Below are 16,380 nucleotides of genomic sequence, written 5' to 3' on the forward strand. Positions count from 1 at the left end.
AATAAATCAGATTGTAAGGATACTAGGATGATATCCCGTGCACGGGTCCTTAATTAATTAATTTTGAATTTAAAGTTTACATTATTAATGTGGTAAAATAAAAAAATCTTGTAAAAGAATTTGTGGTAAAATAAAATATAATATTTACTTCTGTTCTACAGTCCTATAATATAATTATAGGATGACTATTATAAGCTATCATAAATTCTATTTTAGAATCAAATGCGTTTTTTATACATTATCAAAATTTTAAATGTGTCTGATCTCTATGCGATATGTAGTGGAGAAAGATTTATAAGAAGAAATTTATTCATTTAATGTGATATCCAAGCATTAAGGAGATTAGTCTTATGACTGTCGGTTGTGAAAATACATTGAAAAAAACTAAGTGTTATAGTAGAGAAATAAATTATCAAATTCATATGAATTTAAGTAAAGAAAGGGATACCATTTGTTTAACGGTGTGTTTGTTTTGAGAGAATTTGAGTAGAGAGAATCGTGCGGGAGAGTTAGGAAAGAAAGAATCACCCACCATTGTTTGGAGAGTTTTAACATAGTAGAGAGAGAAATTAAAAAGTATCTCTGCACTATTTTTTTCCAATCTCACCAATTTGGGGAGAAAGTGGCTATGTTGCTCTTCATATTTTTTTTTCCTTTTCCGAATTGTGAAATAATTACAAAGTTTAATAAATAATTAAGAAATAATAAAAAATAATAATGAGATAGGAATTATATGTAAAGGTTTACGTGTGAAGGATAAAAAAGTAATTATCATCACCCTCATTTTAATAGAGAGCAAATCGTTTTGCTTTTGCCACAGCAGACAAACTAATAAAAACCAAGGGTTGTGTAGCATTATTGTTTAAAAATTTTAGGTCCTTCATAGTTAATGAAATATGCCTTACATATTGTCCAACAGTGCACACATCTACATTTGTACAGAAACATCAACCATGGCGCTGATTGGCACTAGATGCAGACATTTACAGTATCATTAGTCATTAGCGGTATATGATTTAACATCACACAATATAATACACTACTATTAATTATTTCAGGGAACACTTGGATTCCATCCAAGTCATTATGCTATTCTGTCATGAAAATTCATAATACAGAATGGCGTGATGCCATGGATAAGGAGTTAGAAGCTTTGGCTCGCAACAACACTTGGATAATTGTTGATTTGCCTCCCACCAAGAAACCAATTGGTTGCAAGTGGGTTTATCGTGTCAAACACAAGCCAGATGGGTCTATTGATCGCTACAAAGCACGTCTTGTAGCCAAAGGCTATACTCAAGTTGCAGGCCTTGATTATCTGGATACTTTTTCACCGGTTGCGAAGATGACTACTCTTCGACTACTGTTAGCTCTTGCCGCATCTCAAAATTGGTTTCTCCATCAGCTTGATGTCGACAACGCATTTCTTCATGGCTCCTTAGATGAGGAGATCTACATGCGTCTCCCTCCTGGTGTTAATACTCCTCAGCCCAATCAGGTCTGTCTTCTGCAGAAGTCCCTTTACGGGTTGAAGCAGGCAAGCAGACAATGGTACCAAACATTGGTGACTGCTCTAACATCTCTGGGCTATGAACAGTGTCCACATGACCACACTTTGCTACTTAAGCGCACGTCTACTTCAGTTACTGCCTTGCTCTTATATGTGGATGATGTCTTACTTACTGGCAATTGTTATGAAGAAATTCAGCTTGTCAAAGCCTTTCTTCACAGTAAATTTCGAATCAAGGATCTAGGCAACCTCAAATATTTCCTTGGCTTAGAGGTGGCTAGATCTACCAAAGGCATTTGTCTTACTCAGCGCAAGTATGCTCTTGAACTTCTCACTGATGCAGGTCTCCTTGGCTGCAAGTCAGTTCGCACTCCAATGGATTCTACCTTGCATCTTTCTCAGTATAGTGGTACTCCTCTTGATGATCCCACTAGCTATCGTCGTTTGGTTGGAAGGTTGCTTTACCTCACCACGACTAGACCTGACTTAAACTATGTTGTTCAGCAATTAAGTCAATTTCTTGCTTCTCCAACTGATGTTCATCAGCAAGCTGCAACTCGTGTTCTTCGTTATGTCAAAGGAGCACCTGGTCAAGGTCTTTTTTTCTCAGCTGATTCTCCACTGAAGCTCCAAGCCTATAGTGATTCTGACTGGGCTGGTTGCCCCGATACTCGACGTTCTGTCACTGGATATTCCATATTTCTTGGCACCTCTCTGATTTCATGGCGCACGAAGAAACAAACCACTGTTTCTCGTTCATCCTCTGAGGCAGAGTATAGGGCCCTTGCTGCTACTGTGTGTGAAGTCCAGTGGCTCTCCTATTTGTTCCAGTTCCTCAAGCTCAATGTTCCATTACCGGTTCCTCTCTTTTGTGACAATCAGTCTGCGCTTCACATTGCTCACAATCCGACATTTCACGAGAGGACCAAACACATAGAACTGGATTGTCATGTTGTCCGTGCCAAGTTGCAAGCTGGCTTGATCCATCTCCTGCCTATTTCCACTCACCATCAGCTAGCTGACATTTTTACCAAACCTTTGCCCCCATCTTTGTTTCCCACTTTTGTAACCAAGCTGGGCTTGTATAATCTCCATGCTCCAGCTTGTGGGGGGGTAATACAGACTAACAATAGTTTGTTAGGCAGTTAGATTAGTTACTAGTTTGTTACTAGTTTGTTAGAGGTAGTTCAGTTAGTTATTAGTTTGTTAGCAGTAGTTTTAACACTAATAGAGTGTGTATTTAAAGCAAGATTGCAATTGATGTAAATTACCAATTTCATTTTTCACTTTACTGAATAACAATTCATCAATTCTCTCAATTCTCAATAATTCATCACAAAGCATTGCAATGAACCTGCGCGCATCTTTCTCATGCTCTAATATATCAGTGTCAAGAGCTAAGCAAGTAAATTTTAGTTTTACCCCCAAGTTGTTGTCTCTAGGCTCTCTTAACTGCATTTGGTGCTTTGCTTTGAACCATCTTAGTTCTTGCCTAATTTCAATCTTGTAGCCTAAGAGAACACAATCTGATGCAAGGTTAGAATGAAGCTTCCTGGTACTGAGATCACTTTGGTCATTAACATTAATAGTTATCTCGTCCTCCTTGATGGTTGGTAGGTTTGATGCCTCATTAGCATGGTCATAATGTATGTCTTTTAACCCTTATGGGCATAAATTTGGTTAATCTCGCTGAGCCCAAATATTTATATTATCAATGTTGTTGATTCTTTATCTACAAGACTATTTTCAATATACCCTTCAACTTGGAATGTGATCTCCTCAAATCGACCATGAACTGCAGCACATCCGATTGCACATTGTCTGATGATACATAATCAAGGTTGCAAATATGATAGATCATTATCTATCATATTTGCAAATTTTGGCACACCTTGGTCGGTTGTGTCAAGCTCAGCAACCATTTCATTTGCAACGAACTTGACCTATTTAGAGGAGTGCAAGGTTAATTTGGTTTCTTTGATTAAGTAAAAAGTACCAACCATAGGAGAAGAACAAACAAAATATGGAATAATCAATGACTAAAATGTTCAAGCATAAAAATAAGAGAAAAATGTAAAGCTTCAGTGTGCAAAGAACAATAAAAATGAGCCTTTTTATTAGACCTCACATACACAAATCACAAGAAAATGACAAAATAATTCACAAATGAAAGAGATATGCTAGGAAAAATAACTGTTCTATAGAGTTATAGTTGGAAGAGATATGGAGATTTAATTTCATAACTTTTTGAACTGAGAGTAATAAAACACAAAAAGGAGGAACCAAAACTCTGCCCAAATCCCTACCTAGAAATCCAACCGATGAAGACATGAAAATGGTTTTAGGCACATCGGGGGATAGAGGAGCTCAAACAAAGAGATTGGTTGAGGAGAATTATAAAACTAAGAGAACTCTTAACAATGTCGAATAAATTAAACAGAAATAAAGATCTTATCTTTTATCTAACTTTCCATCCTCTGTGGTGTGCTGTAAGAAAACAAATTTAAAATCAATTTTTTTTAGTTTACAAATGATAGTTTTTGCATCATATGAGCCATTTCCAAGTCTTTATTAGAGACAACTAATAGGAAGGAAGAGCAGGGACAATGTTAACAGTATTGCATGATTGCTCATAAGAAAGAGGAATAAAAAGAGTAAACTATAACCTGTCCTCAACTGCTATCGCTTGTTGTTGCACAATTAGTTCAAACATCTTAGCTTAAATAAACGGCTGCCTGAAATATGTAGAAGTTAAGGAAGTTCATTGTCGTCACACAGTAAACAAATGATAAACAATTGAAGACAATTCAGAGACATATGAAGATCATACAAATGTACTAATATGTAAAGAGTAAATATGTCGGAGAATGGATTTACGATGCATGACTAATGTGGGAACCAAATTAACTGAATTCGTCCAAACTGGATTCGTCATTCACAATGATCACTCAAGTAGATGAACTATATATCTATACATAAACTAAGATGATTTAAATCATAGAAAAAACAATTAGGAAAAAAACTACTATCATCTTTGACCAACTTCCCACTACACATACTCACCTATGAAATCACCAAAGGAAACTTGAAAGTCTATTTGAACATTTGGTCGAGCAAATGAAGGGCATCATCATAGTGACCTAATTTGAAGAGTATGAATGAATAAAAGAAAAAGTGAGAAAGGTAAAAAATATTGCAACCAGTGCCCAACTCAATTTAAAAGGTAAAAAACAAAAGTAAGACCCTAATGTATAATTCAACGACTGCAGTTGATTCTCCAAAGTGAAGTACCAAACCTAAAAAGTTGTATGGAAAAAGAAAGAAATTGAGAATGAAAACAAAACGAAAGAAAAGGTTTTACAGTTCTATGGAGTATAAAGTGTTTAGCCTTACCAATTCTTTCACCTGGATTCCTTTTGTCTTCATTGACTCTTTCATCAATCCCTTTGTATCATTCAAACTTATATACCTTCTGGACATACAGTTACAAAATAAGGTTAAGACAAAATGAAATGTTGATCGAAAGAAGAAGAAAAAAAATTCCTTTTTACCCATGACTCAGCAAACCCAAGTTCAAGCCTGAGCCCAACACCATCAACACACCGGAGCCACCGCGCCCAATCTCCATGACCACACCGTCCTCCATTACATCTCCATCACATTGCACAAATCTATCTTCTGAACCTATACGATTCTACTGAAACGCACAAAGAAACGTAGTGGGTTTTGAGGAATCTGTGGATACTAACTAATATTTGAACAACGAAATACCATTGAAGAAACTGAGGGAGTGAACTGAGCCATTTCTCAACAGAGGGAGTGACCAAAGAAGAAAAGAAAAGTGGAGATGAGCATAGGCTGGGGGTTTTGGCGTGATAACAATAGATAAAAAAGGAGCAGGTGAAGTGGAAACGGGAAAGGACACAACACAAACGAAACACGGCAAAAGGACACAAAACTGACAATAAGTAAACCTTATAGTGGACTCGCGAAACACCTAATAAAATCCACTATCTACAGTACTTAACATTATTAATGTGGTAAAATAAAAAAATCTTGTAAAAGAATTTGTGGTAAAATAAAATATAAAATTTACTTCTGTTCTACAGTCCTATAATATAATTATAGGATGACTATTATAAGCTATCATAAATTCTCTTTTAGAATCAAATGTGTTTTTTATACATTATCAAAATTTTAAATGTGTCTTGATCTTTATGCGATATGTAGTGGAGAAAGATTTATAAGAAGAAATTTATTCATTTAATGTGATATCCGAGCGTTAAGGAGATTAGTCTTATGACTGTCGGTTATGAAAATACATTGAAAAAAACTAAGTGTTATAGTAGAAAAATAAATTATCAAATTCATATGAATTTAAGTAAAGAAAGGGATACCATTTGTTTAACGGTGTGTTTGTTTTGAGAGAATTTGAGTAGAGAGAATCGTGCGGGAGAGTTAGGAAAGAAAGAATCACCCACCATTGTTTGGAGAGTTTTAACATAGTAGAGAGAGAAATTAAAAAGTATCTCTGCACTATTTTTTTCCAATCTCACCAATTTGGGGAGAAAGTGGCTATGTTGCTCTTCATATTTTTTTTTTCCTTTTCCGAATTGTGAAATAATTACAAAGTTTAATAAATAATTAAGAAATAATAAAAAAATAATAATGAGATAGGAATTATATGTAAAGGTTTACGTGTGAAGGATAAAAAAGTAATTATCATCACCCTCATTTTTTTTTTTTGAAAGGAAACTGTAAATTCATTAATCAGAAACAGACATAGAAGTCATTACATCCTCATGAACCAAAGTTATGACCTCCCTAGGGACCTCTTCCAACCAAACCATATCAGTATACTTGGAAGCGGTACCAGCTAAGAAATCAGCAACAGAATTGCCCCCACGGCGAACAAAAGACAAGTCAACATAATCAAAAGAACGAGATAACATAAAACAATCACTAACAGTACTAGATAAATACGATCGACCATCTGGAGGTTTCTTCTAGAGCTGGAACAGCTGCAGACAATCCGTCTCAAAAAGCACCCGACGAAAACCCATCTGAACGGCAAGCTGCATAGACCAGCGAAAGGCTAATGCCTCCCCAAGGATCGCTGAAGCTGCATGGAGAAGATATTGTGCTGCAGAAGCAAGAACCTCGCCCAACATATTCCTCACAATCAAACCAAAACCCACCTCTCCCGTGGTAGCCACAGCTGCATCAAAATTCAGCTTGTAGATACCTCGAGGTGGCCGCGCCCAAGTTGCCTGCAACAACGGAGCTGGTCTAGGCACCACCGTTACCTCTGACACCGGCGCAGCAGCTAGCATGGAACATCGCTGGATCACGACCGCTACCGGCACAGGAATCTCACCATCTCGGAAAACAACACGGTTGCGCATCTCCCAAAGAGTGTACACTCCCGCCTGCCATAATGCGAGGGCATCATCATCAGCTGCTCGGAAAAAAACCGCCAAGAAGTCCTCCATGGAGCTAAATTCGTGCACACGAAGGGAAAGGGGGGAGCCAAACCAGAAATTCTGGGCCACTGGACAAGACACGAACAAGTGAAACACAGTCTCCTCCTCATTAGCACACACTGGGCACAAAGGATCAACATCCATGCCTCTCCGACGAAGCGTGGCACGGACCGGAAGTAAAGATGAGACCACACGCCACGCCACCTCCTTGCAACGGGGTTGGGCACTAGTACGCCAAAACTTCTTCCACAAAGGAGCTGGAAGCGATGGCTGGGAAGAAGATGACGAACAAGCGCCAAGGAGCTTCCTGCGAACAAAAATATAACCAGATTTGGAACAATAATTGCCATCAACAGTTTCTGGCCACATTAGAGTATCAACACTACCATTCAAAGGCAAAGGAATTTTTAAGATATGAGAGACAGTGGCTGGGTGAAAAATAAAATCCACCAAAGCATACTTCCAAGTTTTGGTCGTATGATCAATTAAATGAGAGACCCTGGACACTCCAAATTCAGTCATTAAATCCTGACTACCTATAACAGGTACCCCCTGAGGTAGCCACTGATCATGAAGAATATCAATCTGACTACCATCACCAATTTTCCAACGACCCCCCTCATGAAAAATCCAGCTGGACCGCAAGATACTAGACCAAGCATAGCTTGGACGATAGCCACGTTTGGCCCCCAGTAGATCACCTTGCGCAAAATACACCCCCTTGAAAACTTGAGCAAGCAAAGTTTCAGGTTGGGTATAAATTCTCCACCAATTCTTAGCCACAAGGGCAATATTAAAAGACTTAAAGTCACGAAAACCAAGTCCGTCATCAAATTTTGAACGAGTTAACTTTTGCCAGCTAGCCCATTGGAGGTCCCTCTTATCGACATCGCCACCCCAGTAAAATCGAGACACCATCCTTTCAATATCTGCACAGAGAGAATCAGGTAAAATAAAACATGACATAACATAAGAAGGTATCGCTTGCACCACAGACTTAATCAAGACCTCTCTACCTGCTCTGGAAAGAGTGGACTCCTTCCACCCTTTGAGCTTCTTCCAGACACGATCTTTAACAAAGTTAAAAATTCTAGTCTTGGACTTACCAATCATGGTGGGTAAACCAAGATACTTGTCAAAACCCTCAACTGCCTTCACATTCAAAAGCTGCTTTAGCTCATTAAAACCATTCTGAGGTACATTGCGGCTCACAGAGAGCATAGACTTATCCAGGTTAATGACCTGACCAGAAGCCCGCTCATAGGTGGACAGAATGTCAAGAACACACTCCGCCTCCTGAGTATTGGCTCGTGCAAAAATGATACTATCATCTGCAAAAAGAAGGTGAGAAATCACAGGTGCTCTGTTAGCCATGCAACATTTTAGAAGCCACACGCTTCTCAATAAGAGCTGAGAACACCTCCCCACATAGGATAAAAAGATAAGGCGAAAGAGGATCACCCTGACGCAGGCCCCTAAAAGGAGCAAAACTCGGTTGAGGATTTCCATTAAGCATAATGGAAAACCTAACAGATGTCACACAGCTCATAATCAGAGCAACCCATGAGGGGGGAAACCCCATCTTCTAAAGAACACCCTGCAAGAAAGACCATTCGTTTTGCTTTTGCCACAGCAGACAAACTAATAAAAACCAAGGGTTGTGTAGCATTATTGTTTAAAAATTTTAGGTCCTTCATAGTTAATGAAATATGCCTTACATATTGTCCAACAGTGCACACATCTACATTTGTACAGAAACATCAACCATGGCGCTGATTGGCACTAGATGCAGACATTTACAGTATCATTAGTCATTAGCGGTATATGATTTAACACCACACAATAGTGATCGGAGGGTGTACATTTTTCTCTCCTAGACTATTTGTATTTCAATACTTCAAGAAACTATTCGGTGTTGCACCTATACCCCAAATAAATAAGAATTTGCAGTTTTTTACTTATTAATTACATTTTTCTCTCCTAGACTAATTGTGATTTTAATCTCCAAATATTTTTCGAGTAGATTTAGTTCCTAAATAAAGTCCATTTATCATTTTAATTCCAAATAAAACCCTCAAATTTGTAACAATCTCAAGAAAGGAGAACCTGCTTTATAAGGGTGAAAATCACTTAGGGGAAAATCGTTTTACTAACTCAATTACTCATAATTTTTTTTTTTGAAATGAATTACTCATATCTTAAGAGAGTACTCATATTTGTAACAAACCAACCTAAATAAGCAAATAACCCTGGCTAGCCCAACCCAAATAATAAAATGACTAAAAGATACAATAACAAAGATAGATCGACTTAACAAAAAAAAAAAAGATCGACGTACTATATAAAAATAAACTCAACCTCTCAGGTCTAAAACTCTATGATTACTCCTACCAATAATGATATATGCACACCTCATTTTCAAAACACTTCATTTTCACCTCTTTTTATTTCTATCTCTCTCCTCTTATCATCTATCACATCTCATACTTTCTCTCTCATACTTTTTCCTTTCTTCCTATCTCTCTCTTAATTCCACTTCATTCCACCTCCAAAAGAGGTGTGAATAAAACATCCATTGAAAAAAACATGCCTAAAGTATAATCACAAGGCAAGGGAAATCATCATGTGGCTCCCTTAAATTTTTTATTTGCTGACAATACTTTTTCCACAAACCCCAACTCATCTTAACATTAGAACAAAGCCGAAGATCAAGAACCTCAAGGAGAGGGCAACCATTGAGAATGGCAAGCAAACCATCATTACTGAGAGAGTTTCCAATAATCTCTAGATGGTATAGTTGAGACATAGTTTTTGCTATAGTAAATGCCTCATCATCATCCTTGGCACCTGCACCGTAATTCTTGTTGAATTTTAGTACTTTCAGAAGTGGACAACATCGGCCAATAGCTTCCAGAGAAGCCTTAGTAATTTTTTCGTAGCTTAATGAAATGTCAAGCTCCTCTAACAGTGGGAACTTCTTCACAGCTTCACACAATCCCCTATCTGAAATTCTGCATTTTGCAAATCACATTCTGCGCAACCTTGGGCTGAATAACAACTTACTAATTCATTAACTGGAAAATATTAAATTTATCGAGTGTAAAATAAAAGCGATAGAGAAGATTGATGACCAATCCTTCAGAATATACTATGCATATGTATCATTAAGCAATAAGACATCTTAAGAAACATGACAACTAATCAATATACCATAATATCATATGCAACACATACATGCGTAACACTAACAGCAAGCAGAAAGAAACTAATATACACACATATATATACCTATTATTCGCGATGTAGAGGAGGAGATCATCTGTGCCAAAATACTCAATATTAATTTCTTCCAGAAGACCACAACTCCGTCTCGAGGCAAAACGACAAATTTTCATCTGCGAGTTGAGGCTTAAAGCCTTAAACTGTGAAGGTCGTTGGTCATGACAAAGACGCGCCACATGAGAGGGTCCTTGCAGATATTCCACCACAAAGGGCACACCAGACTTGCACTCATCGCAATTTCAACGACATCGATCCTTTGCGCAGAATGTTTGCTGTGGCATTTCTTGGAAGTTCAAGCCAGTTTGGCCCATTTCTGCTCTCTCGTTTCACCTTCTTTGCTGGTCTTGAACACGATGCCATCATGCAAACAAAACCAATTGCTTACCAAAAAAACAAAAATGCAAACAAAACCAACGTTGGGACTTTTGCTTGTGCTAGCTAATTCATTTATATAAGCAGTGTGGCACCCTAATCGCTCCACTCGGAGAGAATATCAAACGATTTCACATGGACTTTAATAGCGGTGCAAATGGATATAGCATGCGTAGCTTTAAGAGTATATATGTACTTTGCTCGAGGTAATTTTAGCTTTTCGATTCATGCGTATCCGGAATTCCGGATTAACAGAATTGAGATGTGTGTTTAAGGTCAATAACTATACCTATTGGGCATTCATAAGTCCCAACACGTACCCCCATATCCCAAAAACTATAGGTGGAATTTAATACTATTGTCTTTATAATTTTTCAAAGAGAAAAGCTAACTCTTTTAAAATTGGCTTCAACGCACTTCATCTACATCTGATTGATATTTATATTTTTCAAAGTTAACACAATTTTTTGAAGTGAGAAAAATATTTTAATTATTTGAAAAATAGACTAATTGTATTGAGCGTATGAGAATGTGTTAAAAAATTGTTTTACTAGTTTAACAAACTATATAGTTTTACTTAACTAAATTACTCTTGAATTGAGCGAGTCTTTTTCAGTTTTTAAATTTTGATGTACCGAATTCTGGCATTGTGACGGTTGCTTAATTGATTATTGCGTACAAACATCTTGAAGCATAAAACAATCTCTTGAACACGAGGAGGCCCAACGAATTTCCAAATAACATCATAGAGAGGATCTGAACCATAGTTAACATTGGTGGATAGAAGAGAGTAAACTTATTTAAGAGAAAGATTCCCTTCAGTAACATCATTTTTCTCTTTTGTATCTATGTCATCCGGTTCCATTCCATGATCATTTACTTATTTTCCTTTCGTATGTCTATCTTCTCCATTCTGTGTTTATAACAATAGGGGTTTCAAAAACGAAAACACTTTCAAACAAACAAATTTTGGCCCTGAACTCAGAGAAATCAATGACATATATAAAGACTCAAGGCAAAATAACACATTAATTATTGCAACTCTGTGGGGTAGGTAAAAAGATTACAAAACGGGATCAACCAACAAAAGTAGTAAACATGCAATATCATGCCGTGATGAATCATTAATATGTTAAGATTAAAAGGTGATTCAGACCAAAATGAACAACAAATTTTTTGAGAAATTATGAGATTGATCAAGAACAAAAAGATGATTAAAACCTTTTCCCCCAAACTTCTGCTCCAATCAACATAAACACATGCTCTAAGGTCAAGAAATTCAAGCAGAGGACAACCATGGAGATTGGGAAGAAAAGCTCTAGGGGGTGGGGGAGCTCGCCCAGTCCAAGTGGCGCGCACGAGGCGCGGTGGTTCAAGATTGGGAAGAAAAGCTCATGGCTTGCACGACGGTGTATGGGCTTGTTTTTACTTTGCGTGGTTTTCTGAGTGTAGCTATTTTCAATGGACTCTTTCGTGTGTTAAGGATTTAGGTCTATCACACATGGTGTTTGAAACTAATTGTTTCTCCGTTTTCAACCTTTGGAGGTTTTGGCTTTGAATTATATTTCTTGATTTATAATTTATTAGGCGTAATGGTAATAATGCAGCTGATTATCTTAAGAAGCTGTCCTTTACTAAACCAAATTGCACTTGGATAGAGCATGGCCCTATCTTGCGTGTCTTTTTCAGTTTTTAAATTTCAAGTACCGAATTCTAGCATTGTGCATACATAACAGATTCTTCCATTTGCAGACACATAGGACATAAGGCAACATTTGCCTATAAAAAAACATAGGACATAAGGCATTTGAATCCATTTTCTCTATTCTTAGTCACACCCTTTCTCATTAGTAAAAAGTCTGTTAATTATATGCCACTTTCCAAAGGAAAGTTTGGACACGAGGAGGCCCAATGAATTTCCAAATATCATCAGAGAGGATCTGAACCATAATTAACATTGTTGGACAGAAGTCAGTAAACTGATTTAAGATTCGACTAAATAACACATTGCAAATACTCCTTCGCACTCATAACTTCGCAAGATTTCACTAATTGTCGACAAAGTGAATTGTTGAAAAATATCCAGTGCCAACTAACATTAGAACAAAAGTAGTAACCAAGCAATAGCATGCCATGATGAATCATAATATGTTAAGCTTAGAATGTGATTCATACTAAAAATAACAAAAAAAAATTGAGATAATTAAGAACATAAAGAATTAAAGATAATTAATTAAAACCTTACCCAGTTTCCATGCCTAGGATAATCATCAGAAAATTCATCATATGGAAGTCGTACAACTTTGATTTGCTTACGACACTTTTCCCCCAAACTTCCACTCAAATTAACAAAACGACATGCTCTAAGGTTAAGAAATTCAAGAAGAGGACAACCATGGAGGATGGCAAGCAAGCCAGCATTAGTGAGAGAGTTTGCCGTAATCTGAAGATGACATAGTGTTTACACCAAATTTTGGTAAACACAAATAAAGAATCCAAAGATCAATCTGGGACTGGATTCAAGTCCTCTTGGGTTCTTTGGTGAAAATGAATTCAATTTAATCACTAAAAACTAAAGAAATTTGATAACAAATTAGAAACAAAACGAATCGATTCGACTGAAATAAGTAAAAACACAAGTAAACTTTCTGATTAATAATAATGAAATCTAAAATACAAAGTGTTACACGAATCCCTACTTTTTCGCTCTAACTTGGCTTGTAATCATTGTGATCGATTGTAAGCGCTTGAGAGTTTTCGAGTAAAGATTGTGAACCCTAATTTTCTCTACAAACCCACTATTTATAGACTTAAAAATATAACTAACTTCTAACGGTCAATTGATAAAACCATTACAAGTGTCTTCCGAATATGCCTTCGTCCTACACATGTCCTTTTGCTCCATACGTGTCTTTCGTGAACTATCTTCAAAAAACAACCGACTTCCCGTACTGAATTCTTCGAATCTTGAAAGGTACTCTTCAATCGAAGTCACTCAACACTTGGTAAATTTTCTTGAGTCTCCTCACTTTCGACTTTATCATCGAATCGAATTATGCAACATAGCTCGAAATTATCCGTAAATTTGGGGATAACACATAGCTGAGGCATGGTGTTTGCTATAGCAAAACCCTGAACGTCATCAGGAGAGACGGATATCATCTTCAATTTGTTGCATGCCCAATTAAATTTTAATGTTTTCGAAAGAGGGCAACACCGGCGAACATCTTCAAGAGAATCATAACGTAAGCAGCTAAATGAAATATCAATCTCCTCTAATAAAGGACACTGCTTCACAACTTTAAGCAATCCTTTTTTTGGAACTTCCTTGCAATGTGCAAGACACAAGCGACGAAGGTTACTTGTCCTGTAACATATGAATACATTTTTTTTATAGAAAGACATACAAATACAATGCTTGAAAAGGAAAATCAGAGCCACTAAATACAAGAAATATATGACAAAAAAGTTATCCAATCCAAGAAACAATACCTATCAGCAATGTGAAAGAGGAGATCATCTGTGGCAAAATACTCAATATTAAGGTCTTCCACAAGACCACAACTTCGACTAACGGCAAAGCAACAAATCTTCTTCAAATCATAGGGTGAACTCCGGAGGTTGATCATGACAATGGTTCGCCATATGGAAGGGTCCTTACATATGTTCCACCACAAAGAGCACACTCCAGATGCACCCGTCACAATTTCAATGGCATCAAGCTTCTGCAGTATGGTTATTGTCACGTCGTTTGGAAGTTCAAGCCAGTTAGGACTGTTTGTGGTCTCTCCTTCAGTCACCGCCATCATGCAAACAGAACCGTATGTGGGAAGCTGTGTGACAGAGGTTGATGTACCAATGCATTTATAAGCGGTGGCACCTAGGGTTGTCATATGGACAGTGGCGGAACCAGGATTTTCGTGGAGCTTGGGCAAAATTAAGTAAGCCTAACTATCCACACCTGACTTCTGACCCATGATTTTAAATTGCGGTTGCGGTTCACGGTACGTAGCTCCGTCACTGGCAGGTCAATTTTAAAAAGTTGTTTTACTTAGTTGAAACCTTATGATCGATCTATTCACTAAACAATGCCGCACTATACATAGCAGCATCAACGCCTTCTTCACATAATAGTCAATCTCGGATTGCGACACGTCGCAGCCGACCTCAAAATTGAGATAGTGGAATAGCTTATAGTGGAATTACCACTATTTTAATTTTTAACATGTAATTTTATATAATTAATAGTTTAATACTATATACATATACATATAAATACTAAAAAAATGACCAATACATCACGTTTTTTGATAATTAAAACTGTTAAGTTATCCAGCAAGTGAAATGGGAAGTAATAGAGGATACATCACATTTTATTTTCATTTGAAAGTAATAAGATAATTTAAAAAAAAAATAGCATTACTTACCTTAATGATTTACAACAAAAGTAAAACATATTACAGCTATATGACAAATATAACTCCTATATGGCTTTTTTTTATGATAAGAGAAAAATAACAAACACAATTTCTGCCTCAGGTCAAAGAACGGCTCCCAAGACACAATATTTATATTACTTACCCAGCATTACTTACCCATTTATTTTAAATCCAGGAAATACTTTATTTTATTTTAGATTTACTTTTAGAGTATATTAATTAATTTTTCTTAATTTTTCAGATTTTTAATTAATTCAGGATTTTATGAGTTTTTATTACGATTTGCTAGACTTAGTAGTTTTTATCTATCTTCATTTAGTACCTTTTTAAATTTTATATTTGATTAGGATTTAGGTTGTTTATTTCTTAATTTTATCTTATTATTTATTTAATTTTACTTCCAGGAAATATTTTATTTTATTTTACATTTATTTATAGAGTATAATAATTAATTTTTATTGAATTTTCGGATTTATTTATTTACTCTAAAAATAAATAATAAGATAAATTAAGATAAAATCATGAAATAAACAACATAAGTCCTAATCAAATCTAAAATTTTAAAAGGTACTAAATAAATATAGATGAAAACTATCAAAATCTAGAAAATCACAATAAAAACTCATAAAATCCTGAATTAATTAAAAATCCGAAAATTCAATAAAAAAAAATTTTTTAACACAGATGATAGGCTTTACAATCAATAAAATGAGATGATTGTTACATTACATCCAAAGTGTAGATGCATCAAAGAATGAAACCGTTCCACTAATAAGATTCAATAAAAATACCATAAAAATTAAATAATACTCTAAAAATAAATCCAAAATAAATTAAGATAAAATCAAGAAATAAACAACATAAATCCTAATCAAATCTAAAATTTAAAAATGTATTTTTTTATGAGAGTTAACTTGATAATGACACATGTATTTTCTAGGGAAAAGAACATTTTTAGATTTTTAATTAATTTAGGATTTTATGAGTTTTTATTGTGATTTGCTAGATTTTGATAGTTTTTATCTATATTTATTTAGTACCTTTTGAAATTTTATATTTGATTAGGATTTAGGTTGTTTATTTCATGATTTTATCTTAATTTATCTATTTATTTATTTTTAGTGACGTGTCATTCTCATAAAAAAATTCCACGTGTCATTCTCAGGTTAATTCTCATAAAAAAATAATTTTTTTAAATCTTAGATTTGATTTGATTAGGATTTAGGTTGTTTATTTTTTGATTTTATCTTAATTTATTTTTAGAGTATTAATTAATTTTTATGGTATTTTTATT

The 16,380-nt window shown here is 35.7% G+C and overlaps 3 protein-coding genes across 3 annotated transcripts; all 3 read right to left on the reverse strand.

The window, feature by feature from the left end:
• Positions 1-6,516: 6,516 nt before the first annotated feature.
• On the reverse strand, positions 6,517-8,594 carry LOC130737320 (uncharacterized). Its single transcript, XM_057589070.1, has 2 exons — positions 8,455-8,594; positions 6,517-8,324 (listed from the first exon to the last, which is right to left on the reverse strand). The coding sequence occupies exons 1-2, from the start codon at positions 8,573-8,575 to the stop codon at positions 6,517-6,519; spliced, it is 1,929 nt and encodes a 642-aa protein (XP_057445053.1). The 5' UTR covers positions 8,576-8,594.
• Positions 8,595-9,583: 989 nt separating this feature from the next.
• On the reverse strand, positions 9,584-10,388 carry LOC130737321 (putative F-box/LRR-repeat protein 23). The gene is made up of 2 exons (XM_057589071.1): positions 10,282-10,388; positions 9,584-10,004 (listed from the first exon to the last, which is right to left on the reverse strand). Exons 1-2 carry the CDS (start codon positions 10,386-10,388, stop codon positions 9,584-9,586), a joined length of 528 nt encoding a protein of 175 aa, XP_057445054.1.
• A 3,250-nt stretch (positions 10,389-13,638) lies between these two features.
• On the reverse strand, positions 13,639-14,540 carry LOC130737322 (putative F-box/LRR-repeat protein 23). The gene is made up of 2 exons (XM_057589072.1): positions 14,140-14,540; positions 13,639-14,014 (listed from the first exon to the last, which is right to left on the reverse strand). The coding sequence occupies exons 1-2, from the start codon at positions 14,538-14,540 to the stop codon at positions 13,639-13,641; spliced, it is 777 nt and encodes a 258-aa protein (XP_057445055.1).
• Positions 14,541-16,380: the final 1,840 nt, after the last annotated feature.

The sequence above is a fragment of the Lotus japonicus genome, chromosome 2, assembly GCF_012489685.1.
Source record: "Lotus japonicus ecotype B-129 chromosome 2, LjGifu_v1.2".
Lineage (NCBI taxonomy): Eukaryota > Viridiplantae > Streptophyta > Magnoliopsida > Fabales > Fabaceae > Lotus > Lotus japonicus.

Coding starts and splice junctions, on each gene's coding strand:
- LOC130737320 (XM_057589070.1), bottom strand. CDS start 8,575: ATGGGGTTTCCCCCCTCATGGGTTGCTCTGATTATGAGCTGTGTGACA. Junction 8,325..8,454: donor TTTTAGGGGCCTGCGTCAGG/GTGATCCTCTTT, acceptor TTCTTTTTGCAG/ATGATAGTATCATTTTTGCA.
- LOC130737321 (XM_057589071.1), bottom strand. CDS start 10,388: ATGAAAATTTGTCGTTTTGCCTCGAGACGGAGTTGTGGTCTTCTGGAA. Junction 10,005..10,281: donor CTCTACATCGCGAATAATAG/GTATATATATGT, acceptor TGCAAAATGCAG/AATTTCAGATAGGGGATTGT.
- LOC130737322 (XM_057589072.1), bottom strand. CDS start 14,540: ATGACAACCCTAGGTGCCACCGCTTATAAATGCATTGGTACATCAACC. Junction 14,015..14,139: donor CTCTTTCACATTGCTGATAG/GTATTGTTTCTT, acceptor CATATGTTACAG/GACAAGTAACCTTCGTCGCT.